The sequence below is a fragment of the Hyla sarda genome, chromosome 12, assembly GCF_029499605.1.
Source record: "Hyla sarda isolate aHylSar1 chromosome 12, aHylSar1.hap1, whole genome shotgun sequence".
NCBI classification, from domain to species: domain Eukaryota; kingdom Metazoa; phylum Chordata; class Amphibia; order Anura; family Hylidae; genus Hyla; species Hyla sarda.
This window is the reverse complement of record NC_079200.1, coordinates 21,623,665-21,651,607: the sequence shown is the minus strand read 5'-3', so window position 1 is coordinate 21,651,607 and position 27,943 is coordinate 21,623,665. Positions and strand designations below refer to the sequence as shown.

Here is a 27,943-nt window from a genome sequence, read left to right as displayed (position 1 = left end):
AGATATGAGGACGGGATATGAGGTTGAGATAGGGATATGAGGAGGAGATATAAGGATGGGATATGGGATTGGGGTATAAGGACAGGATAAGAGGACGAGTTATAAGGTTGGGATATGAGGAGGAGATATGAGGACAAGAATTTTCTTCAGTTTCAGGTAGGAAAATGCTGAATACTCTGCTAGTGTAAAACAGAAAACTGTTCCCCATATGAGCCAATTAGCTGACCCTATAAGAGATAGAAGCTAATGGGTTGCTATGGGCAACTGCTCCATACTACCAACTGTTAAAACCTTCCTCAGTGTCTTGGGTCACGTTGCTATACGCCTGCCCGCCAGCAAAATGGCCGCCGCTCAAGTGTTAGCCACGCCCAGCAACCGCTTACCTCACGCAGTAGGCATTTTAAAAAATTCAACGCCCCGCTGTAAGGGCGGGGTCATGCGTCCTAGATAACGCGTTTACGTCATCGCAGGGGTATAAAAGGCGTTGCAGCCGTTGCCCTGAGTACGTGTTACACAGCTCTCTTGTAGTGAACTCTTCGTGCGGTGCCGTCGTTCTCACCGAGGAAATCTCATCCTATCGTATGTCCGCTATCCAGAACCTCCAATCCTTCGGTGAGTATAGCCGCCTGTACTGTGGGCTTTATCAGTTCTCGGGCGGTGTACAAATAACCTTCGGCTTCGAGTGTTCTTTCCTATTGTGGTCAAACAAAACCGTCGGTGCGGAAGAGCTGTTGAAAAACTACAACTCCCAGGATGCCCGGACAGCCTTCGGCTGTCCGGGCATGCTGGGAGTTGTAGTTTTGCATCGGCTGGAGGCACCCTGCTTGGGGAAACGGTGACCGCGGATGGGGTAGTAATATACGGGCAGCTGGGAACGACGACCGCTCTGGCACCGAGCCGATATTACCGGGCAGTAAAGGTGGCGACAAGATGGCGGACGGGGGTTTCCTCATCAAATGTTGTGGCGCAGCTCCTTTTCACAACACGTTGACGTCACGGGGCGTGGCAACCGCCGGCCCTGCCCCTTTCCTTTGTTTTACTTGTAGATGTTTTTTTTTTTTTTTCTTTCCTGATGTGGATCCTTAAAGGGGACATGACCCTATTACACTCCCTCATAATCCATTGTTAACGAAAGTTGTATTTAGGATTTGAAGGAGTATCATGCCCCGTTGTTCCTAACAGTAAATTGCAAGACTGGGTCCTGCACATTAATTCTCATGTCATGTGGGGCATCACTAGCGTCGAGCGTGAATATTCAAAATGTGAATTTTTTTTTACTGTGAATATAGCGATATAGATTTGTAAAGATGAATATTATTTTTTTTATTTTTACAGTACACATTACACCAGTGTACTGTGAAAAAAATTATCATCCCTCCCTGCTTCCAGCTTCTTGTCCAAAGAAGCCTCCAATATTTAGAGTTGGTGTGGAGTGTGAATATTTAGTATATATGCGAATATCGGCGCTTCCAGAGGACACTAATCCCTCCGTTCTTTTAGGTGAAAAATCATTGTGCATGTGCACTAGGTGAATTTCATTACAAATTTTCGCTGGGGAGGGGGGAAGGGAATGAATGTAGGGCAAATATGTCCCCTGCCGTTCATTACTGATTAAAATTCTTGGGTTAGACTTCTTGTGACACCCACTCCTAGTTAAAGGGATACTCTGGTGGAAAACATGTGTGTATGGATATAGATAGATATTCTATATATCTGGTGCCAGAAAGTTAAACAGATTTGGAAATTATTTCTATTTAAATGGGCACTGTCAGTGTTTCCAGAGCATTGGAAGCCTAAAGTCTGCAGCCACAAAGTCAGCTCAAGTAAGCTTAAATGGGCCCTGTCAGATACAAAAACTTTTGATATGTTGTAAAGCATGTAAAACCAATAAGTTTTGCAATTGCTTTCATTAGAACATTTTCAGTATTTCATACTGAAAAGAGTGTCAAATTGGTGCCCCCCCCCCCTTGCCTACTTGGACACATACTAGTCCTGCTGTGTCCATGCATAATCACCTATGTCATGGACACACTTCCTTGATTGACAGCTGTGAGCGCAGGATTAATCCTCCCACTGTCAGCTTGTGTCCCACTATGGTCAGTGAGGACAAGCTGGGAGTTGTAGTTTTGCTGATGCTAGGGGAGATGTGAGCGGACAGCATACTGAGGGAGGGGGCGGAGACCTGCACAGTGAGGCCACACCCCCTGCCTTTGAGAGGAATTCAGACTAGTGAGTTAAATTAAGTGTTTTAAAAAAAATAAAAATAAAGGGACTAGACACATAAAAATGAAGTGTACATGGTCAGGTTTAGGTACAAAGTGATATATTAAATAATACTTTTTTGGATTGCTTTTAAAATCTTAATCCTTCCAGTACTTATCAGCTGCTGTATGCTCCAGAGTAAGTTGTGTAGTTTTGTCTGACCCCAGTGCTCTCTGCTGACACCTGTCCAGAGCAGGAGAGGTTTGCTATGAGGATTTGCTTCTAATCTGGACAGATCCTGAGATGGACAGAGGTGTCAGAGAGCGCTGTGGTCATACTGAAAATAATTCAAGAAAGAAATACAGCTTCCTCTCTAGCATACAGCAGCTAAGTACTGGAAGGATTAAGATTTTTAAATAGAAGTAACTTGCAAATCTGTAACTTTCTGACACCAGTTGCTTAAATTTCTTTCCAGCAGACTACCCCTTTAAGTGTGTAGCACACAATACCCAAGGCGCTGGTAGCTACAGTATGTAGAATGTGAAGGGTACAGTCCTCTATTGCACAATGGGATATCTCAATATGCAAAAAAGATACAGATGTAGTATCAGAGGCGGAACGGCGAGAAGCAGAAAGGGGAAGAAAAAGCAGAGAACTAAGGGGAAAACAATGGTTGGGGGGATGAAAAAAAGCAGGTGGTATGTCAGGACCAATAAACATGATGACATAAATAGTGGAATATGCGCTGTTCATATTAAAGGACTAAACAACTTTACTGGTTAAAATACACATAGTAGGGTGGATGTTGCAGGGCTCCTGTGGCTCCACCTAAACAGTGTCAGTTTCCCCAACCAGGGTGCCTCCAGCTGTGGCAAACTTGCAACTCCCAGCATGCCCAGACAGCCTCTGGCTGTCTGGGCATGCTGGGAGTTGTAAGTTTTGCAACAGCTGGAGGCGCCCTGGTTGGGGAAACACTGCAGTATACAGTTATCCTTATGGTTTCCTGTCTCATCCTTTTGCAGACCCCTTTGCTGATGCAAGTAAGGGTAATGACTGGCTCCCCGCGGGCACAGAGGACTCTATTCATATAAGGATCCAGCAAAGAAACGGCAGGAAGACTCTCACAACCGTCCAAGGCATATCTGATGAGTACGACAAAAAGAAACTAGTGAAAGCCTTCAAGAAGGTAAGTGTCTCTCGTGTGTTTCGGTTCTCTAGTGCACAAGCTCCAGCAGTGGGTTAATGGTTTATTGTGATCATTTTTTTTTTTCATAGAAATTTGCTTGCAATGGTACCGTTGTCGATCACCCGGAATACGGAGAGGTGATCCAGCTTCAGGGTGACCAGAGGAAGAATGCTTGTCAGTTCCTTGTTGAGGTGAGTAATCCACAAGCTCTTACACATGGGATTATGGGCAGAACTTCCTACAGCAGCACAACAGGGGAGTTCTAGCTTTACAGTGCCCATTCAAATGTGCAGGTAATGCATAGGTCCTCAAGAGGCTTATAGATGCCCCTTACTGGAGTAAATGCATGAGGGTCCTAAACAGTGGGGTCCCTGTTAACTCAAGAATCTTAGAGGGTTTTTCAAAGATAAATCTTGTCACCAAACTGTAACCTGAGCAAACAGAAGGCTGTGATGGATAGAGATGAGCGAACTTACAGTAAATTTGATTCGTCACGAACTTCTCCGCTCGGCAGTTGAAGTCTTATCCTGCATAAATTAGTTCAGCTTTCTGGTGGGCTGGAAAAGGTGGATACAGTCCTAGGAGACTCTTTTCTAGGAATGTATCCACCTTTTCCAGCCCACCGGAGCACCTGAAAGCTGAACTAATTTACGCAGGAAAAGTCGTCATCGAGCCGAGAAGTTCGTGACGAGTCGAATTTACTGGAAGTTCGCTCATTTCTAGTGAAGGAGTCTTTGTACCTACCTTTAAAGGGGTACTCCGGTGGAAAACGTTTTTCTTAATCAACTGGTGCCAGAAAGTTAAACAGGTGTCAGCAGAGAGCACTGTGGTCAGACAGAAAGGAGATTCAAAGAAAAGAACTTCCTGTGGAGCAAATAGAAGCAGATAAGTACTGGAAGGATTAAGATTTTTTTAATAGAAGTAACTTACAAATCTGTTTGACTTTCTGGCACCAGTTGATTTAAAAACTATTTTTTTTTTTCCAGGGGAGTACCCCTTTAATGAAAAGACAAGGCTGAAGGAAACTACTCTGTGCTATGTATAGTCACTGTTCTAGGTTTTTTGAAGGGTGTGTGGCTGTGGCTTTTTTCTTTTCTTTTTAGGGGTGACTTATTGGGAATAAGGGTTTCTGGGAACTAGTCCAATAGTTGTCCCATGTAAAGAGGTATTCAGGCTAAAACGGAGCTGCCTACTATTGTTGGGGAGCTGCATTTTTCCAGAGGACAGGGAGAAGTCATTTTCGGTTTCGGCCGGACACTTTATTTTTTTATTTTAATTTCTGTTTCAGTTCTGAAATTTCCATTTTGGTGCACGTTTAGTTTCATGTCTTGGCATAGTGTTTCCCAACCAGGGTGCCTCCTGCCGTTGCAAAACTACAACTCCCAGTATGCCCAGACAGCCTTCGGCTGTCTGGGCATGCTGGGAGTTGTAGTTTTGCAACGGCAGGAGGCACCCTGGTTGGGAAACACTGTCTTAGCAGATGTACTTTTGGCAGCGCTAGAAGTACAGAGTAAATGTAAATCTCACTGAGAAGTAATGTGTAAGTCTTCTGCTTTCCTCATAGGTTGGCCTTGTTAAAGACGACCAACTGAAGGTCCATGGGTTTTAATCTACGGCTTCGGTTAAGGACTTCCATTTGCAATGAATAGAGATTTCAGTGTTCCTCCCTTGTCACAAGTTTAAGACCTCAGGCTTGTGACACGCCGCCTCACTTCCATGGACTGTAATAAACTGTAACGCGCACTATTGTGGGGCTGTCATATTTTGTATTAGAACAATGTCCTCCCCAGTGTCTCAGTTTCTACCACTTAGGGGCGTCCTGGTGCTCCGGCATCACTGGGTTACATACACAAAATATGACTTCTATACACATCAGAGCGGAGAGGTGAGATGAGCTCGGTGACAGCAGTCATGAATGGCTTTTAATCGTGTTTGGTTTCTTATCGGGACATAATGCCGGCCAAGATGTCTGACTACAGCTCGGTGCTATCCAGAATATTCGGCGGTGCTGTTCAGTGAAGTATGGAGGGTTCGTGTGGGACGACATATTAAACTTTTGACAAGGGAACTTTGTGTAGGTCATTGCATTGCTGATTTAGTCAGTGCAACATTGTAAAATGGCAGAATACAAGCTCCGAGTCCTGTCTTTACTGTATTTAACTTTTATTTAATAAAGAAAACAATTTTGAAATAAAGTCTTAACCTGTTTCTTCTGCGTGAAAGATTATTCTCCTGTGATGGGGTCAATTTCTGGCAAAGGGATGTAGTTTAAAAGTCTTAACAATGTATTACAAAAAATCTTGCATTTAAAATAAAACCAAAGTAAAATTGCCTTAACCCTTTAAGGGCTCAGCATTTATCAGTTTTTGCACTTTCATTTTTTCCTCACCTTTTAAAAACATAACCCTTTCAATTTTCCACCCAAAAATCCCATATGGCTTGTTTTTTGTGCCACCAATTGTACTTTGCAGTGATAGTCATTTTATCCAAAAATCCATGGAGAAACAATCATTGTGTGGGAAAAAAATTGAAGAGAACACCATTTTGTTACTTTTCAGGGCTTCTGTTTCTAAGCAGTACAATTTGGAAAAAATGACACAATCTTCTGTAGGTCCATACAGTTAAAATGATATCCTACTTAGGTTTGATTTTGTCGTACTTCTGTAAATCATAACTACATGCAGAAAAACCTATAGGTTTAAAATGTCATCTTCTGAACCCCTATAATCCCCCTTGCATATGAGGGCTCATTGTCTGCACCATGATCTGTTTTTAGCGGTACAATTGTGTTCGCTTTTATGTTTAATGGTATATGACCAAAAATACACTATTTTGGAATGTTTCCACATGTACACCATTGACCATACAGTTTAATTAAGGATATGGTTTTATAGTTTGGACACTTGCGCATATGGCGATACCACGTTGTTTTTAATGGGAAAAGGGGGAGATTGTGACTTGGGGAAGGGGTTAAATCAAATTTTTTTTTTTTTTCTCTTTTGCAATGTTCTAGTCCCATAGGGGACTAGAACATTGCACACACATTTCCTACACTGATCACTGCCATGAACTGATCAGGGTTATCATTGAGCAACTGCTCCTGTTTGCCAAATGACTGCTCTGTGCCAGAGATCCAATCAGACACAAAGGAGGCAGGTAGGGATTCTCTTGGTGTGTCTTAAGCTGTTTAGGATGCAGCAATTTCACCGCAGCGGTCCTTAACAGCACGACTGAGCTGCCGGGATGCTTTTTGGTTTCACTTCAGATGTGGCAGTCAACTTTGATCGCAGTGTCTGAAGGGTTAATACCAGGCATCACTGCGATCGGTGATGACCAGTATTTAATCGTGGGTCCCGGACGTTGGCTGCCAGGACTGACCCGATATGACATGGGGTCACCGGGTAGATATGTCTTGTCATTAAATGCTACCACTAAGATCTGGTTACAACTTTCATCCTTTGCATGGGAGAAAGCTACTTGAAGGGGTTACAAATTCTGATCAGAAGGACGTGTGTTGCGATTCTTCGGTTGTACGTCCTTGGAGCCAATCTTCACTGGCTGGAGAGGGTGGCCATAGCTACCTCCTCGTCGAAACTTGTGTTGCGATTGATACGTTCCAACCTGGCACATGAGGTCAATTTCCCCAACCCTGCTGTTCTTACTCTCCTGGGAGAATGAACTCGAAAGATCCTTGACAGAGGAACACAGAGGTTCTGAGACACTCTCATGGCTTTTCTAGGTGTTAGGCTGCAAGAGGGCAACTACAAACTCCTTATCAAATGGTATCACACACCTGACTTGCTATATCACAGGGGTCTGGGTGCTGGAGGTGCAGAACCAACAGGGGCACCTTTCTACATATCTGGTGGTTGTGCCCGGCCATAGTGCAGTTTTGGGAAGATGTAGACAGGCTTATCTCCACCATTGTTGGGGAAACTAAGCTGACACCCACTTTGGTACTTTTGGGAGACTAATGCTGATTGTAACCTTCACAATCGATCATTAGTGGCTCACCTGCGCTCTGTGGCAAAGGCTTTGATACCTCTCCACTGGCTACAGACATTGCAGCCTGCAATGGCAACAAAAGTTCCGTGACTTGTCTAGAATGGAGGAGTTGGTGGGCTGGAGCACAGGCACACATGGTACATTTCTGAATATTTGGTCTCTGTGGTTGAGACTCTGAGAAGCAACTCGGTGGCCAAGCCCTTGTGCCCCCCCCCGTACTTCCTTTCCCCGAGCTCTCCTGTTGTCCGCTTCTTTTTTCCAGCTTTTTCTTCATTCCCTAGCTCTTCATTACTTGTTTGCCTCTTGACAAAGCCACAGCTGTAGCGAAACGTTAGGATTTTAACTCGTGCATTAGCCCTTATTGTGTAGCATCTACTGCAGAGACGCTCTCTATTACAAATTGTCACAACCAGGAGGTGTAGTAGCTAATTTAGCTCATTCCTCAATGTGAAGAGGGACAGAACAGTGTAGTTTAACCTCTAAACACTTTAATTTTGGTTGGGAAACTTAGGGTATTAGTGACCACCTCAGGTGGTTTATAGTATATTGTATAAGTTGTAATACCACACACAACCTGGAGACAGACGTGGAGCTGTTTAAAATAAATTTGGCTCTGGTTTTGTATGCCTGGATAACCCCCTGATGAATACCGGGACCGGGCATACAGGTACACCCTGCGTCCTTAAGAGGTTTAGACTTAAAGGAGTACTCAGCTGCTCAGCGTTTGGAACAAACTGTTCTGAACACTGGAGCCGGGAGCTTGTGCCGTCATAGCCCCGCCCCCACAATACAAGTCTGGGAGGGAGCGTGATGGCTGTCACACCCCCCTCCCACAGACTTGCATTGAGGAGGCAGGTCTATGACATCACGAGCTCCCACCTTCAATGTTTGGAACAGTTTGTTCCAAACGCTGAGCAGCGGAGTACTCCTTTAAGTCTTAACCTCTTAAGGACGCAGGGTGTACCTGTATGCCCGGTCCCGGTATTCATCATTCCGGGTCGGTCCTGGCTGCTAATGATAGCTGGGACTCTGGGCTATTAACCCTTCAGACACGGCGATCAAAGTTGATCGCTGCGTCCAAAATGAAAGTAAAAGCTTCCCGGCAGCTCAGTCGAGGCCCCCTTACCTTGCTCCGTCGCGTCCGATCGGCGTTTGATTGCTCCAAGCCTGAGTTAGAGGCCTGAGCAATTGAGCCCCTAGAACGCTGATACATGCAAAGCTATGGCTTTGCAGGGATCAGGATAAAAGATCAGTGTGTGCAGTGTTATAGTGAAAACTTCAGATCACGGCGCAAAAAATTAGCCCTCATACCGGCCCGTACACGAACAAAAAAAAAAAGTTACCGTATTGGGGTCAGAAGATGACCGTTTTAAACATATACATTTTCCTGCATGAAGTTATGATTTTTTTCCAGAAGTCCGACAAAATCAAACCTATATAAGTAGGGTATCATTTTAACCGTATGGACCTACAGAATAAAAAGGTGCCATTTTTACCGAAAAATGCACTGCTTAGAAACGGAAGCCCCCAAAAGTTACAAAATTAAATTTTTTTTCTTGTCGCACAATGAATTGTTTTTCCATGGATTTTTTTGTCAAATACTAATGTCACTGCAAAGTAGAATGGGTGGCGCAAAAAATAAGCCATAATATGGAATTTTATGTGCAAAATTGAAAGCGTTATGATTTTTAGAAGATGATGATGAAAAAATGGAAAAATGCTGAGTCCTTGAGGGGTTAAAAATAAAACAAGCAATTTGGTTGCTATGGCCAACTTTCTCCTCTGCATAGGTTTTAAAGGGGTTGTGCGCTGCCCTGCAGTTCGGAGCTCAGCTCACAGCGTCCGGAGTTCATTACTCCGAACGCTGTGTGCGGGTTTCCGTGGTCGCCGGGCGTGACGTCTCGCCCGCCCCCTCTACCAAAGTCTATGGGAAGGGGGCGCTACTGCTGTCACGCCCCCTTCCCATAGACTTTGGTAGAGGGGGCGGGCGAGAAGTCACTCCCGGCGAACACGGAAGCCCGCACACAGCGTTCGGAGTAATGAACTCCGGACGCTGTGAGCTGAGCTCCGAACTGCAGGGCAGCGCACAACCCCTTTAATATCCCCGATGTATCTTTTGTCTCATGAGTCATGTTTATGAGCTGGAGCACCACCCTGTGATGCCACTACCTCTAAACCAGTGTTTCCCAACCAGTGTGCCTCCAGCTGTTGCAAAACTACAACTCCCAGCATGCCCGGACAGCCTTTGGCTGTCCGGGCATGCTGGGAGTTGAAGTTTTGCAACAGCTGGAGGCACACTGGTTGGGAAACACTGCTCTAAACAAACCCCTACGGCTGCGTTTTTGTCTCGTGTTCATCACTTGGGGGGGGGGGAAATGTCTTTATACGATACTAACCTCCGTGCTGAACAATTTCTGATGATCCCGGTTCGGAATGGAATCCCTAGTACAAGTTTAAATAAATCTGTGGCCATGTGACGTCGGGCACCAGTCTCACCTGCAGTCTTCCTGGTGCTGGGTCACGTTGCCTCTCGCTGGCTTAGTCAGGAAACCTCTGCAGACAGTGATTAGCTGAGCAGCAATGTAGAGCATCAGGAGGAGAGCACCAGAGAGGGTGTATGTAATCTTAAAGGGGGACTCTCCTGGAAAAAAATTTTTCTTTTTAATCAACTGGTGCCAGAAAGTTAAACAGATTTGTAAATGACTTCTATTTAAAAATCTTAATCCTTCCAGTACTTATCAGCTGCTGTAGGCTACAGAGGAAGTTCTTTTTGAATTTTCTTTCTGTATGACCACAGTGCTTTCTGCTGACACCTCGGTCCATTTTAGGAACTGTCCAGAGCAGGAGAGGTTTACTATGGGGATTTGCTCCTACTCTGGACAGTTCCTGACATGGACAGAGGTGTCAGCAGAGAGCACTGTGGTCAGACAAAAAGTAAATTCAAAAATAAAAGAACTTTCTTCTGTAGTATACAGCAGCTGATAAGTACTGGAAGGATTAAGATTTTTAAATAGAAGTAATTTACAAATCTGTTTAACTTTCTAGCACCAGTTGATTTAAAAAAATAATAATAATATATATATATATATATATATATATATGTGTGTTTTCCACCGGAGTACCCCTTTAATTATACCAAATATCCAGACAGTGATAGAAGTACAGACTAAGGCCCTCATTTACTATTCCAAACCTGACTTGTTTTGTCGGGTTTTTTTGTCGCATCTTTGTCTGCACCATGTCGCAGAAATCGTGCGCCAGTCTGCGACACGATGCAACATTGTTTCCCGACGGACCCAATGTGGATTCTCCCAAACCCGAAAAAGGGTCGTAACCCGACATTTCTGAGCTTTCCCACGTATTTATAAAGGTTTCCAACCCGAATTTGTTGAATTGTTGTGGATTTTTTCCCGACAACTCAGAGGAGTTGGAAACCAAAACCAACAAAACCCACGTGCGACAAACAGGATGCGACATAATAATAAATACCAGGGAAAAAAGCAGTCGGGTAAAAAAGCAACATAGACTTACAACCCGATTTTCTTAGTAAATGAGGGCCTAAATGTAGCTCTCACTGAAAAATAATGGCCCTTATTTACTAAGAGTGTTGTGTAGGTTTCTTTGTGGGTTTTAATTCCCTACAATTTATTTTCCATGGTAATTGTAGGTTTCCCTACATTTTCCACTTTCCCTACATTTTGCTTTTTTTTTTACACATGTTCTGATCTGTCGGGTTTTCCTCAGCTGAAATCCACCACATTTTCTGTGGAAACTTTAGTGAAAATGTTGGGAACACGCCCCTTTTCTGTGACCACGCCTCCTTTTCCCGGCAGTCACACCCCTTTTTGGGGTTTTCTTAGCAAAATGGAGAGTTAGTTGGGTTTTTTTCAATTCAGGCGCACATTCAGACACAGACAGAATTTCAGGCGCAATGCGTCCGAAACTGGCGCACAATCCAACAAAACATGTCGGGTTTGCAATAGTAAATGAGGTCCAATGTGCAATTCTTCTGCTGGGAGTTGTAATTTTGCACCAGCTTGAGAACCACGGGTTGGGTGGGGTTCAGTGCTCTAAGCTATTCAGGCTAGTGTGCTGAAAAAACACCGACAAGAGAAAAGCACTGCTGATGTAGTTGGAGGTGAAGGTTCCTGAGACTGTATCCAACTAGAAAATACAGGGGTCCCTCAACATACGATGGTAACTGGCATTAAACATGGAGGCACATCCAGACAGATGCCCAATCATACTCACATGTCCCTGCCGCTCCTCTGATGCCATATCATTATGTTGTCGCTGCCCTGTGCCGCCGCTCTCTGTCGCAGTCATCACGTACCCGCCCCTTTTGGACCATGGGGCGGCGACGTGATGACAGTGCAGAGGGGTATCATTGAGCGGGACACATTAAAGGGGTACTCCGGCACTTAGACATCTTATCCCCTATCCAAAGGATAGGGGATAAGATGCCTGATCACGGGGGTCCCGCCGCTGGGGACCACCGTGATCTTGCACGCATCACCCCAGTTAAAATCAGTCCCCGGGGCAGGCGGCGTGTGAAGTCACGCTCTGCCCCTCAATGCAAGCCTATGGGAGGGGGCGTGACGCCTAAAGGGTGAATACCGGACATCACAGCGAAAAGTGATGTCCAGTATTAGCCACAGGTCCCAGCTACCGTTAGCTGCCGGGACTGACCGCATATGATGCTGATAATATTGACGATAATATAGCGATAGCAGGGAGTACAGGTACGCCCTGCGTCCTTAAGAGGTTAAGCGGCTATCCGGATGCCGGTTAGCTGTTTTTGCGATGGCTCCGATATCACACAGAAGCAGCGTATGTTGATGCTGCCTTCAGAGGCCATCGTATGTTGAAACGATTGTATGTCGGGGGACCACTGTATTCAGGTGTAAGGAGCCTTACGATTGTATCGGGTTTTAGCCTCCTAATATCGTCAATCTCAGAGTGCAGTCCTCCACACGAGACCCCCTCAATGAGCAGCTATTAGTGTTGGGCGCGAATATTCGCATTTCGAATTTTTTTCACAAATAACGCAAACTTGTGAATATTGTGAATATATTTGCTATATTCGAAATTACGAATATTCAAATTTTTTCCACATATGCGCATATTCCTTCTTGTCAGAGGTTATCAACAACATCCCTAGCAACCAATAGTAAACTTGCCCACCCCCTCACTGTTTTCTTCCTCGAATATGCAAATATAACAAATACGCGAAATTCACAAATATAGGACGAATATTTATATATTCGCAAAATATCGCGAATTCGAATATGGCCAATGCCGCTCATCACTAGCAGCTATGGAAGACCATATCACACTGCACTTCATCTTACTTTGTATGACTGTCCACAGTACTTAATTATCCACCGCCATCTAATGTCACCTTTACAGGCAGAACCCAATGACTTATCTTCATCATCATGTCCAAGACCCATCACCAAGTGTAAAATAATAGCCCCTAATAACCTCCTGTGGGGCCTATGATGTCAGCTGCGCCCGCCCTGCTCATCCTCACTGTTACTTCTGCCCCATTACTCCTCTATAATCTGATAACAATGTGTTTATTCTGCAGCATCTGACAGGTCAATTGGAGATGTTACATGTGACCTCATGAGATGACTTGGCAGCTAGAACCAGGAGCCCTGGGGATGAATGAAGGAGTCTGTGTTCTTGTAGGCACGGCCAGAATAGACCACCGGGGGATCCTCCATGCTGGGCTCTAACACTGTTGGGTGAATTGAGTATTGGTAAATGCTCTAGGTAGGTGGCTATCAGAACCGTTTCTTCTGGTTGGCCCAAGAAACTTCATGGAGGACTTGTTCACAATGCAACAAGCTAGTCTTATGGATATTTGTTGTCGGTCCCCTGCTCTGCTGTAGGGGTAGTCAATGAGGCACCATTTGGCAACTCACCATTTGGCAACCCCACATTAGGTGCAGTATAGTTCCCCCGCATTAGGTTGGCAGTACAGTTCCCCCGCATTAGGTTGGCAGTACAGTTCCCCTGCATTAGGTGCAGTATAGTTCCCCCGCATTAGGTGCAGTACAGTTCCCAACATTAGGTGCAGTACAGTTCCCCACATTAGGTGCAGTATAGTTCCCCACATTAGGTGTAGTATAGTTCCCCCACATTAGGTGCAGTATAGTTCCCCACATTAGGTGCAGTATTGTTCCCCCACATTAGGTGCAGTATTGTTACCCCACATTAGGTGCAGTATTGTTTCCCCACATTAGGTGCAGTATTGTTCTCCCACATTAGGTGCAGTATAGCTCCCCCACATTAGGTGCAGTATAGTTCCCCCACATAAGTTGCAGTATAGTTCCCCACATTAGGTGCAGTACAGTTCCCCCACATTAGGTGCAGTATAGTTCCCCCACATTAGGTGCAGTATAGTTCTCCACATTAGGTGCAGTATATTCCCCACATTAAGTGCAGTATAGTTCCCCCACATAAGTTGCAGTATAGTTCCCCCACATTAAGTGCAGTATAGTTCCCCCACAGACATACAGCCTTCAGCCATATACAGTGTATGGCTGGAGGCCGTATGCCGGTTTACCGCCCCACTTCAGTGTTCCGACCACCGCTTCGGGGACCGGGGTCACGATCTACTGTTATGGCCTATGGGCCATAGCAGTAGGTCCCGGGAGCGGAGGTCGGAACACTGAAGATGACGTGCCACTGGTAACTTCCCATGCGCATGCGTCCTCCTCGATGCTCTGCTCCGCTTTTCTCCTATGGGCGCACGCACGGGACGTCAGTGAGGTCCCTGCGTGCGCTACCTCCCGGCGGCCCCTGCGTTTTTAAAGTTAACGCGGGGGCCGCCGCAGAGAGGTAACCGCCGGGACATTCTTGTGTCCTGAAAAGATTTTTCGGGACACAGGGATGTTCCGAATGTGACGGGGGCCCCCTGCGGGCACGGGGCCCGGGCCAGGCGCTCCATCAGCGCCAATGATGATCCAGCCCTGGTTTTGGGTTTAGTCAAATGTGTCTGCCCCATGTGGTCACCGGGAGTGAAAACCGGGCGCTCCCATATCCCAGCTGGACCCGGCTCACATCTCATTCATTTGAATGAGCCGACCAGAGTCAGATAGTGACTCCGGTCGTCTCATTTTTGCGCCGTGTATGGTTTTCTGACCGGACCTAAAATCGTGGTATACTGCCGTTTTACGTCCGGTCAGAAAACGGGTTACGGGACAAAAATAACTCTGGTCGGCTCATTCAAATGAATGAGATAGGGGCCGGGTCTGGCTGGGATACGGGAGCGCCTGGTTTTCACTCCCCCCAGCCAAATTCAGTGACAGTATTTTCAAAACGTAGTGTGAACCCAGCCTTATAGATAGAGTCCTGGTATACATAGATAATGGAGGGAATCTGTATAGACCTTTGATATATTGATACACAGTTATTAGGTCTCCCCTATGCTGTCTATATTTTAAACTATTAGCACAAATGACAAAATGGCAAACACCTTGACTGCTACTGCTGCTACTTTGAATTGGGAGATAATTGATCTCCATCCTCATGATCATGGAGGGTCCCAATGGTCAGACCCCACGGGTTTCAGTGCATATCCTGTGAATAGGGAACAACTTTTTAATGTTGGAATAATGACCCCTTCAATTCAGGAACAGTTTCCTTCCTCTACTTTATGTTACTCAGGTGAGTGGTCAATGTGCCATGTAGGATTGTAGTGGTTACTATTGATTCCTCTGTGACCACTCATCACTTACAGGACGGCTTTCCTTCATCATCATGTCACCGAGTGTAAAATAATAGCCCCTAATAACCTGATGTGGAGCCCATGATGTCAGCTGCGCCCGCCCTGCTCATCCTCACATTTACTTCTGCCCCATTACTCCCCTATAATCTGATAACAATGTGTTTGTGCTGCAGAGTCTAACAGGAGATCAATGGTAGATGTAGTATCAGTGAGAACATTGACAAGGCTCACGGCGAAAATTGGGAGCCCCAGTGATGACTGAAGATGTTGGCTGACTATCGGGACTCTCAGCAGGGATGTGCACACATAGACATAAAAGGGGGCTTAAAGGGGTACTCCGGCGCTTAGAGGATAAGGGGATAAGATGCCTGATCGCTGGGGACCCCCGTAATCTTGCACGCCGCACCCCATTAAAATCAGTCCCTGGAGCATGTTCGCTCCGGGTCTGATTACCGTCGATCACGGGGACGGAGCGTTGTGACGTCACGACTCCGCCCCTGTGTGACGTCACGACTCCACCCCCCACCCTTGTGTGGCACTGTCGCAGTACATATGAGGTTTCCAGGGATGCGATCCAACAACCTGCGGGGTGCACACACTGAACTGAAGCATCGATCGTAATAACACAAGAAGAGTGTATGTGCACTCACCGTCCGGTTGAAGTCTTTCTGCTCCTAACGCCGGGTCTGGATTACAGGATCACATTAGACGTGTCCTATGTGCGCTCAGAAGACAGCGAGGCGATGCCGACATTTCGCGCACAAACGGCGCTTCGTCCGGCCTCGAAGCGCCGTTTGTGCGCAAAATGTCGGAGAGTGCACATACACTCTTCTTGTGTTTTTGCTAACCCCTAGTCACCTCATAAATGGTATTTAATGTATTTATATATATATATATTTAATAGGTTATATAGGAGGAATACCTCTGTATAGGACCTTAGAGGTCACGTGCCTTTAAGTAAATTGTATTATGGTTTAAGGACCTTTGGGTCATGTGATACCCAGAGTTCACTTGGTCAGGATTTACAGGTCTGCTGACCAATGAGCTTTGTCCCTCCCCTTTAATATATAAGGGGCTGAAGCCACTAAATTCTCTCTCTTGAGACTTGTACATGAAAGCAAACACATATCATCTCATAGGCATCATCAATTCAAGCTAGGCCCAAAGCCTAAGAATCCGCAGCCACTAAACGGGAGTTACTCAAGCTCAATCTACTAAATCCTGTGTGACTACTAGAAACTCAAATCTCCTAAAAATAGTAGCACAGTGGCTAGCACCAAAGCTCATTGATCCGGAGTCCCAGCAAACCTGTGAGGAACCTGAACCACGGTTCTCTCTCCCAAAGACTGAAATGTTCCATACCATTGCATAAAATATACAGTAAAGTTACTTCAAGTTTACTTCATAAAATCTGCTGTGGACATTCCGTTATTTCTCCCCGCCGTTTGTGGGACGGTTGGCGGTAGGACCATTACAGTGAGGAAACCGCACCCTGGCGTCAAAACATTCAAGGGTTAACACCACCAGACCCTACACCATTACCGCAACATCCAAGGCCACCACATATGCATAGTGACATCACAGTACAAGGATAATACACACAGTGACATCACAGTACAAGGATAATACACACAGTGACATCACAGTACAGGGATAATACACACAGTGACATCACAGTACAGGGATAATACACACAGTGACATCACAGTACAGAGATAATACACAGAGATGTCACAGTACAGGGATAATACACAGTGATGTCACAGTACAGAGATAATACACAGTGATGTCACAGTACAGGGATAATACACACAGTGATGTCACAGTACAGAGATAATACACAGTGATGTCACAGTACAGGGATAATACACACAGTGATGTCACAGTACAGAGATAATACACACAGTGATGTCACAGTACAGAGATAATACACAGAGATGTCACAGTACAGGGATAATACACACAGTGATGTCACAGTACAGAGATAATACACAGAGATGTCACAGTACAGGGATAATACACAGTGATGTCACAGTACAGAGATAATATACACAGTGATGTCACAGTACAGAGATAATACACAGTGATGTCACATTACAGAGATAATACACAGAGATGTCACAGTACAGGGATAATACACAGTGATGTCACAGTACAGAGATAATACACAGAGATGTCACAGTACAGGGATAATACACAGTGATGTCACAGTACAGAGATAATACACAGTGATGTCACAGTACAGGGATAATACACACAGTGATGTCACAGTACAGAGATAATACACAGTGATGTCACAGTACAGGGATAATACACACAGTGATGTCACAGTACAGAGATAATACACACAGTGATGTCACAGTACAGAGATAATACACAGAGATGTCACAGTACAGGGATAATACACACAGTGATGTCACAGTACAGAGATAATACACAGAGATGTCACAGTACAGGGATAATACACAGTAATGTCACAGTACAGAGATAATATACACAGTGATGTCACAGTACAGAGATAATACACAGTGATGTCACAGTACAGGGATAATACACACAGTGATGTCACAGTACAGGGATAATACACACAGTGATGTCACAGTACAGGGATAATACACAGTGATGTCACAGTACAGGGATAATACACAGTGATGTCACAGTACAGGGATAATACACACAGTGATGTCACAGTACAGGGATAATACACACAGTGATGTCACAGTACATGGATAATACACACAGTGATGTCACAGTACAGGGATAATACACACAGTGATGTCACAGTACAGGGATAATACACAGTGATGTCACAGTACAGGGATAATACACAGTGATGTCACAGTACAGGGATAATACACAGTGATGTCACAGTACAGGGATAATACACAGTTATGTCACAGTACATAGATAATACACAGTGATGTCACAGTACAGGGATAATACACACAGTGATGTCACAGTACAGGGATAATGTACACAGTGATGTCACAGTACAGGGATAATACACACAGTGATGTCACAGTACAGGGATAATATACACAGTGATGTCACAGTACAGGGATAATACACAGTGATGTCACAGTACAGGGATAATACACAGTGATGTCACAGTACAGGGATAATACATACAGTGATGTCACAGTACAGGGATAATACATACAGGGATGTCACAGTACAGGGATAATACACAGTGATGTCACAGTACAGGGATAATACACACAGTGATGTCACAGTACAGGGATAATACACAGTGATGTCACAGTACAGGGATAATACACACAGTGATGTCGCAATACAGGGATAATACACAGTGATGTCACAGTACAGGGATAATACACACAGTGATGTCACAGTACAGGGATAATACACACAGTGATGTCACAGTACAGGGATAATATACACAGTGATGTCACAGTACAGGGATAATACACAGTGATGTCACAGTACAGGGATAATACACAGTGATGTCACAGTACAGGGATAATACATACAGTGATGTCACAGTACAGGGATAATACATACAGGGATGTCACAGTACAGGGATAATACACACAGTGATGTCACAGTACAGAGATAATACACAGTGATGTCACAGTACAGGGATAATACACACAGTGATGTCACAGTACAGAGATAATACACACAGTGATGTCACAGTACAGAGATAATACACAGAGATGTCACAGTACAGGGATAATACACACAGTGATGTCACAGTACAGAGATAATACACAGAGATGTCACAGTACAGGGATAATACACAGTGATGTCACAGTACAGAGATAATATACACAGTGATGTCACAGTACAGAGATAATACACAGTGATGTCACATTACAGAGATAATACACAGAGATGTCACAGTACAGGGATAATACACAGTGATGTCACAGTACAGAGATAATACACAGTGATGTCACAGTACAGGGATAATACACACAGTGATGTCACAGTACAGAGATAATACACAGTGATGTCACAGTACAGGGATAATACACACAGTGATGTCACAGTACAGAGATAATACACACAGTGATGTCACAGTACAGAGATAATACACAGAGATGTCACAGTACAGGGATAATACACACAGTGATGTCACAGTACAGAGATAATACACAGAGATGTCACAGTACAGGGATAATACACAGTAATGTCACAGTACAGAGATAATATACACAGTGATGTCACAGTACAGAGATAATACACAGTGATGTCACAGTACAGGGATAATACACACAGTGATGTCACAGTACAGGGATAATACACACAGTGATGTCACAGTACAGGGATAATACACAGTGATGTCACAGTACAGGGATAATACACAGTGATGTCACAGTACAGGGATAATACACACAGTGATGTCACAGTACAGGGATAATACACACAGTGATGTCACAGTACATGGATAATACACACAGTGATGTCACAGTACAGGGATAATACACACAGTGATGTCACAGTACAGGGATAATACACAGTGATGTCACAGTACAGGGATAATACACAGTGATGTCACAGTACAGGGATAATACACAGTGATGTCACAGTACAGGGATAATACACAGTTATGTCACAGTACATAGATAATACACAGTGATGTCACAGTACAGGGATAATACACACAGTGATGTCACAGTACAGGGATAATGTACACAGTGATGTCACAGTACAGGGATAATACACACAGTGATGTCACAGTACAGGGATAATATACACAGTGATGTCACAGTACAGGGATAATACACAGTGATGTCACAGTACAGGGATAATACACAGTGATGTCACAGTACAGGGATAATACATACAGTGATGTCACAGTACAGGGATAATACATACAGGGATGTCACAGTACAGGGATAATACACAGTGATGTCACAGTACAGGGATAATACACACAGTGATGTCACAGTACAGGGATAATACACAGTGATGTCACAGTACAGGGATAATACACACAGTGATGTCGCAATACAGGGATAATACACAGTGATGTCACAGTACAGGGATAATACACACAGTGATGTCACAGTACAGGGATAATATACACAGTGATGTCACAGTACAGGGATAATACACAGTGATGTCACAGTACAGGGATAATACACACAGTGATGTCACAGTACAGGGATAATACACACAGTGATGTCACAGTACAGGGATAATACACAGTGATGTCACAGTACAGGGATAATATACAGTGATGTCACAGTACAGGGATAATACACAGTGATGTCACAGTACAGGGATAATACACACAGTGATGTCACAGTACAGGGATAATATACACAGTGATGTCACAGTACAGGGATAATACACAGTGATGTAACAGTACAGGGATAATACACAGTGATGTCACAGTACAGGGATAATACATACAGTGATGTCACAGTACAGGGATAATACATACAGTGATGTCACAGTACAGGGATAATACACACAGTGATGTCACAGTACAGGGATAATATACACAGTGATGTCACAGTACAGGGATAATACACAGTGATATCACAGTACAGGAATAATACACAGTGATGTCACAGTACAGGGATAATACACACAGTGATGTCACAGTACAGGGATAATATACACAGTGATGTCACAGTACAGGGATAATACACAGTGATGTCACAGTACAGGGATAATACACAGTGATGCCACAGTACAGGGATAATACACAGTGATGTCACAGTACAGGGATAATACACACAGTGATGTCACAGTACAGGGATAATATACACAGTGATGTCACAGTACAGGGATAATACACACAGTGATGTCACAGTACAAGGATAATACACAGTGATGTCACAGTACAGGGATAATACACAGTGATGTCACAGTACAGGGATAATACACACAGTGATGTCACAGTACAGGGATAATACATACAGTGATGTCACAGTACAGGGATAATACACACAGTGATGTCACAGTACAGGGATAATACACACAGTGATGTCACAGTACAGGGATGAAAACTGAAATAAAAAGAATGGAAAAGCGCTCCACTGTGAAGGACAATATATAAAGGAGGTGAGCCCCTATCAATAGAGTAACTCACCAGATAGTGTTGTGCTATGGGAGAGGCACAACACTCTTGTAGGCATGTAATCCTTTCGGAGGGTTGTAATGGAGATCCCGCCTGGACATCCACCTAGGACTGCAGCTTATCCCGCCCTCGGCAAGGCATAGGGAACGTAAAATGAAGATTGTGCACTTTTCCGGTGCACAGGTGATAGGGATATTACAGCGCTGTCCACAACCAAGGTGAGTAGTTTAGAAGTTTTTTATTTTACATGTAACGCGTTTCAAGGACGCTCCGTCCTCTTCCTCAGACGGAGCGTCCTTGAAATGCGTTACATGTAAAATAAAAAACTTCTAAACTACTCACCTTGGTTGTGGACAGCGCTGTAATATCCCTATCACCTGTGCACCGGAAAAGTGCACAATCTTCATTTTACAGTACAGGAATAGCCGTCCCGTCATCCAATAGGAGCGGCGTGCGTAGTGACGTGATGGCGGCGACGGAGAGCGAGGATGCCGGGGAAGTAGAAGCCTTACCGGAGCGTCGGGGACACCCCGGGGATGCGGCGTCAGCGATGGAAGGCGACATCCAGGGCAGCGGTGACGAGCGGTGACGGTCCGGAGCGGCGGGGACAGGTGAGTATAACCTCCAATACCAGTGGTCTTCAACCTGCGGACCTCCAGATGTTGCAAAACTGCAACTCCCAGCATGCCCGGACAGCCGTTGGCTGTCCGGGCATGCTGGGTGTTGTAGTTTTGCAACATCTGGAGGTCTGCAGGTTGGAGACCACTGTCCTATACTTTACATTGCACGGATCCCTCAACATACGATGGTTTCAACAAACGATGGTCCATTTGGAACGGATTCCCATCGTATGTTGAGGGACCACTGTACTCTGTACTTGGCTGTGAAGGTAAGGAAGCTCCATGCAGGGCACATAGGCCCATACACTTTTAGAAGTTCTCCCCTATGGGAAAAAATACCCCATCAGAATGGAGCAGTGGGATGTGCGTACACGTGGCGACTCCATTTCTTCTCTATGAAAGCTGATGGAGATAGCCAAGTACAATGTTTAGCTATCTTGGCGGCTCCAACAGAGAAAGAATAGAAATGCAACATACATGCACCTGTCTCTGCTCCATTCTGTCTAGGTCTCTGTTTTAGAGATTGCAGAGGGTCCCGGCAGTCAGACTCCGCATGATCATATATTCACCCTTCCCACCCCCAATCCCCGCTCTAGGCCAGCCTCTCTCACCCAAAACGGAAGGCTGGGTTCACACCACGTTTTGTTAAATACGGTTCCCGTATACGGCTGGGAGGAGGGGGGGCGGGGCTTAATCGAGGAGCCCGCACTCAGCCGTATTCGGGAATACGTATTTAATGTATGTCTATGAACCAACCGGAGTGAACCGCAGCCTCCGGTCGGCTTCGTTTTCGGCCGTATGCGGTTTCCCGACCGTAGGCAAAAACGCGGTCGACCACATTTTTGCCTACGGTCGGGAAACCGCATACGGACGAAAACGAAGCCGACCGGAGGCTGCGGTTCACTCCGGTCGGCTCATAGACATACATTAAATACGGTTCCCGAATACGGCTGAGTGCGGGCGCCGCGATTAAGCCCCGCCCCCTCCTCCCAGGAACCATATTTCACAAAACGTGGTGTGAACCCAGCCGAAGTCAGTTCAGTTGGGATGTGTCTATCTTAAAGTGAGGAGTGAGTTGCCCATAGCAACCAATCACAGCCCTTTTTAAAAAAAAAAAAACTAAAGAAGTGAGCTGATTGGTTGCTAAGGGGTCAACTGGTCAACTTTTCCTCTGCACAGGTTTTAATAAATCTCCCCAGAAGCCTTAAAGGGGTACTCCGGTGGAAAACTTTTTTTTTTTTCTATTTTTTTTTTTTTAAATCAACTGGTGCCAGTTAAGCAGATTAATTAAATTCTATTAAAAAATCTTAATCCTTCCAGTACTTATTAGCTGCTGACTACTACAGAAGAAATTCATTTCTTTTTGGAACACAGAGCTCTCTGCTGACACCTCGGTCTATTTTAGGAACTGTCCAGAACAGCATATGTGTTCTATGGGGATTTTCTCCTACTCTGGACAGTTTCTAAAATGGACAGAGATGTCAGCAGAGAGCACTGTGGTCATGATGTGAGCAGAGAGCTCTGTGTTCCAAAAAGAAAAGAATTTCCTCTGTAGTATTCAGCAGCTAATAAGTACTGGAAGGATTAAGATTGTTTATTGTAATTTACAAATCTATCAAAAATGTGTAGCTCACTTAGGATATGGGGAAGGAGGGGGTGCTCGAGGTTAAAGGTGACACCTTCAGCCGATAGGCCTAAGAAATATATGGAAGAGAGGGATGTATATATAAAATATATATACAAAAAAACAGTCCTCAAGAGCACTAGGGGTATAGAATTGATACAAAGATAAGAAAAGGAGAAAAGAGGTTTAGGATCCAGTAAAAGTATATTTATTAATTAAAATATATTAATGAATGGCCGATCACCTTGCAGGGCCCTTGCAAAGGCGAAAAGTATATATTTAATACAAATGGTGTTAGGTAAAATAAATAAATAAATATAGCACTGATGAAATAAAAGTAATTATAATAAGTATCCACTCTAATGTATTGCAGGAGTCTCATTCTGTTGGTATAGGTATATAGTTCACAGGTATAGGTATATAGTTCACAGGTATAGGTATATAGTTCACAGTTCGTTAATTGCAGTTCGTCACAACAGATAATATTGCAGAAGATAATATTCCAAAAGTAACCAAATTGTCAGTAATAATAGATTCCAGTAGCGCTGAAAATATAATTAATGGCTTGAAGGATACATTGATTTTATCCTTCAAGCCATTAATTATATTTTAACACATAATTACTTTTTTAAGTAATAATTACTAATTATTTTGAAAATGAATTTATCTGCAAGCCACCGGCACCGCCATGGGTACGAGATTCGCGCCCAGTTACGCTAACTTGTTTATGGCTGCCTGGGAGCAACAATTCATCTCTCCCAGGATTGGCACGGATCTCGTACTATCGATGATATCGTTTTTATTTGGAAAGGCCCGAGAGACTTGTTGGAAACTTTTTATCCAAGAAATTAATATTAATAATCTTAACTTAAATTTTACTCCACACATAAGCACAGGCACTTTGGAATACCTCAATCTTCTAATTACCATAGACACATGTAAGTTGATCTGCAGTACGTACCATAAACCCGTAGCCAAAAATAGTTTTATTCTTTTTAATAGTTGCCACCTACCCAGGTGGCTTTTAAACGTTCCTACAGGACAGTACCGCAGACTAAAGAGAAACTGTACTTCTCAGTCTAAATTTGAGGCCCAAGCCCTTACGGAACAATTCTTGGATAAAAGGTACCCAAAAAGTGTTTTAGACAAATCTTATAATCAAGTCCGCACTTTGGATAGATCCTACTTCTTTGTTCCAAAGGAAAGTAAGATATCATCCCAAAATGACGAACCTAAGATTATATTACCTTTTAATAAAGACTATAAGAAAATAGAAATGATTATTAAAAATAACTGGCACTTTCTATTGAAGGGTAAAATCAGACAAAATATCCCTCCACATCCGCCGATAGTATACACAAAAGCTCCAAATTTAGGCATTCAAGTTGCCCCCACAGTAAAACAATCGACAGTTTCCCTAACACCATCGACATGGCTGCATAGCAAGGGATTTCATCGATGCGGCTCCTGTTCAGCCTGCAAAACTACGAACTTCTCCAAGAAAATTACTGAAATTACATCTACATCCAACAACTATACCCATAAAATCACAGAATGTCTTACCTGCCACAGCAAGGGGGGTATCTACTTAATTCAATGTACATGTCAGAAACAGTACATAGGCCGCACGAAAAGACAACTCAAAATACGGATGGCGGAACATATCTATAACATGAAAAGAGGTTTAAAAACGCACCCACTGTCATTACATTTTGCAGAGCATCATAACCAGAACCCATCAGAATTATTCTTTTTAGCAATTCAGAATGTAAGAAAATGTTGGTGCGGTGGTGATTATATCAGGAAGATAATCAAAAGCCGAATCAAGAAAGATATTCGACATTCGATACAATCAAGCCGAGGGGACTCAATGCAGAACTCAAAATCTTCGGGTTCCTGTGATTCCATCTTGGGGTGCGGCTCATCCTCACGACCCGTCACTGGCTCCTGGGTCTGAGCCTCCCCAAGAATTTTCTACAGTCAAGTCTCCTTCAGTTATTTGTCCAGACCCTTCCCCCCCCCCTTATTTTTATATTTTATATATTTTTTCATAATTCATATATTTTTATAGTTTCATCACATGCCCATTTTTTATTGCATATATATATATATTTACTTAACTATATATTTTTTATATATTATTGCATATATATTTCTTACCACTTCATATTTTTACATGTTTACCTATTTATGCTTATTTTCTACATACAATACCTATCTTTTTATTCATATCTTTTTATTCATATTTTAATCCATATTTTTATTACATTTTAAAATATATATATATATATATTGTTATTTATATATTTTTCATGTATTGAACCTACATACACAAGCCCCACATTATATGCCCGAGCATACCTAATTATACATATATGTCAATACATTCATTATCATGCCCAGAATACTCTATAAATAAATATCAATAATTACATATTAAATTTTTTCTTTCCCTTTTTCTACTTTCTATTCTATCTCTTTATCTATCTTATTGGATCCATCCCTTATTTTGCAATAAACTTTGAGTTGCCATTTTCCATGTTTTACTTGCCACCTTAATAATTATGACATCACTAAATGTAGACTATATAAATATAGACCTTTCCACCAGATATATATATATATATATATATATATATATCTTTTGTTACTGAAGAAAAGGCCCGTGGCCTTGAAACGCGTCTGCCCCGTTATTAAGCACTATTCTATTAAGTGTATATCACTTAAAAATAGACTATATCCATTATTCCTGACTTGCAACTGCTGGATGCCCTTATTACTGGGACCACTGTGATGCTCCTGCTTCCTGCAATCCTCTTCACAGCCCCGGGTGGCGGAGCTCCCGGACATCACCCCACGAGGCCGGACGCCATTCCGTGCCAATCCGGGAACCTCGGAGCCCAACGGAGAGCAGCTCACCCAGGTTGTAACTCAGCAAGACACCGCAAGTACAGACAGACATCGGTACCCTAAGATACTGCCGCACCAAGTCTGCATCCGAGATCTGCCGAGGAGGGTGAGTGATGCTGTGCACCGTTCCCTTATAAACATCGCTCCTACAAACATCGCTCATACAGTTGTATTATAACTATTCTGAAACTGCAACAAAGTTACAAGTTTTATTACTGGACTCGCTGATACAACTGCGCTGTGGTTAACTAAGATCGCAACGCAGACACAAGCGGCACGATCGATGGGATCTACCCAGTGTTACTGGAGATTATAATTAATGGGATCTATTCAGCGCTACTGGAATCTATTATTACTGACAATTCGGTTACTTTTGGAATATTATCTTCTGCAATATTATCTGTTGTGACGAACTGCAATTAACGAACTGTGAACTATATACCTATACCTGTGAACTATATACCTATACCTGTGAGCTATATACCTATACCTGTGAACTATATACCTATACCTGTGAACTATATACCTATACCTGTGAACTATATACCTATACCCGTGAACTATATACCTATACCCGTGAACTATATACCTATACCCGTGAACTATATACCTATACCCGTGAACTATATACCTATACCCGTGAGCTATATACCTATACCTGTGAGCTATATACCTATACCTGTGAACTATATACTTATACCTGTGAGCTATATACCTATACCTGTGAACTATATACCTATACCTGTGAGCTATATACCTATACCTGTGAACTATATACCTATACCTGTGAACTATATACCTATACCTGTGAACTATATACATATACCTGTGAACTATATACCTATACCTGTGAACTATATACCTATACCTGTGAACTATATACCTATACCTGTGAACTATATACCTATACCTGTGAACTATATACTTATACCTGTGAACTATATACTTATACCTGTGAGCTATATACCTATACCTGTGAACTATATACCTATACCTGTGAACTGTATACTTATACCTGTGAACTATATACCTATACCTGTGAACTATATACCTATACCTGTGAACTATATACTTATACCTGTGAACTATATACCTATACCTGTGAACTATATACCTATACCTGTGAACTATATACTTATACCTGTGAGCTATATACCTATACCTGTGAACTATATACTTATACCAACAGAATAAGACTCCTGCAATACATTATAGTGGATACTTATTATAATTACTTTTATTTCATCAGTGCTATATTTATTTATTTATTTTACCTAACACTATTTGTATTAATATATACCTTTCGCCTCTGCAAGGGCCCTGCAAGGTGATCGGCCATTCATTAATATATTTTAATTAATAAATATACTTTTACTGGATCCTAAACCTCTTTTCTCCTTTTCTTATCTTTGTATCGATGCTATACCCCTAGTGCTCTTGAGGACTGTTTTTTTGTATATATATTTTATATATACATCCCTCTCTTTCATATAATTTACAAATTTGTTTAACTTTCTGGCACCAGTTGATTTAAAAAAAAAAAAATAAATAAAGTTTTCCACCAGAGTACCCCTTTAAAGGGGTATTCTGGCTTTATACATCT

At 43.3% G+C, this 27,943-nt stretch overlaps 1 protein-coding gene across 1 annotated transcript; it reads left to right on the top strand.

The window, feature by feature from the left end:
- The first annotated feature begins 446 nt into the window (after positions 1–446).
- Positions 447–5,596, top strand: LOC130296312 (eukaryotic translation initiation factor 1-like). Its single transcript, XM_056547708.1, has 4 exons — positions 447–612; positions 3,225–3,388; positions 3,478–3,579; positions 4,953–5,596. Exons 1-4 carry the CDS (start codon positions 582–584, stop codon positions 4,995–4,997), a joined length of 342 nt encoding a protein of 113 aa, XP_056403683.1. The 5' UTR covers positions 447–581; the 3' UTR covers positions 4,998–5,596.
- Positions 5,597–27,943: the final 22,347 nt, after the last annotated feature.

Coding starts and splice junctions, on each gene's coding strand:
- LOC130296312 (XM_056547708.1), top strand. CDS start 582: ATGTCCGCTATCCAGAACCTCCAATCCTTCG. Junction 613..3,224: donor CCAGAACCTCCAATCCTTCG/GTGAGTATAGCC, acceptor ATCCTTTTGCAG/ACCCCTTTGCTGATGCAAGT. Junction 3,580..4,952: donor CTTGTCAGTTCCTTGTTGAG/GTGAGTAATCCA, acceptor CTTTCCTCATAG/GTTGGCCTTGTTAAAGACGA.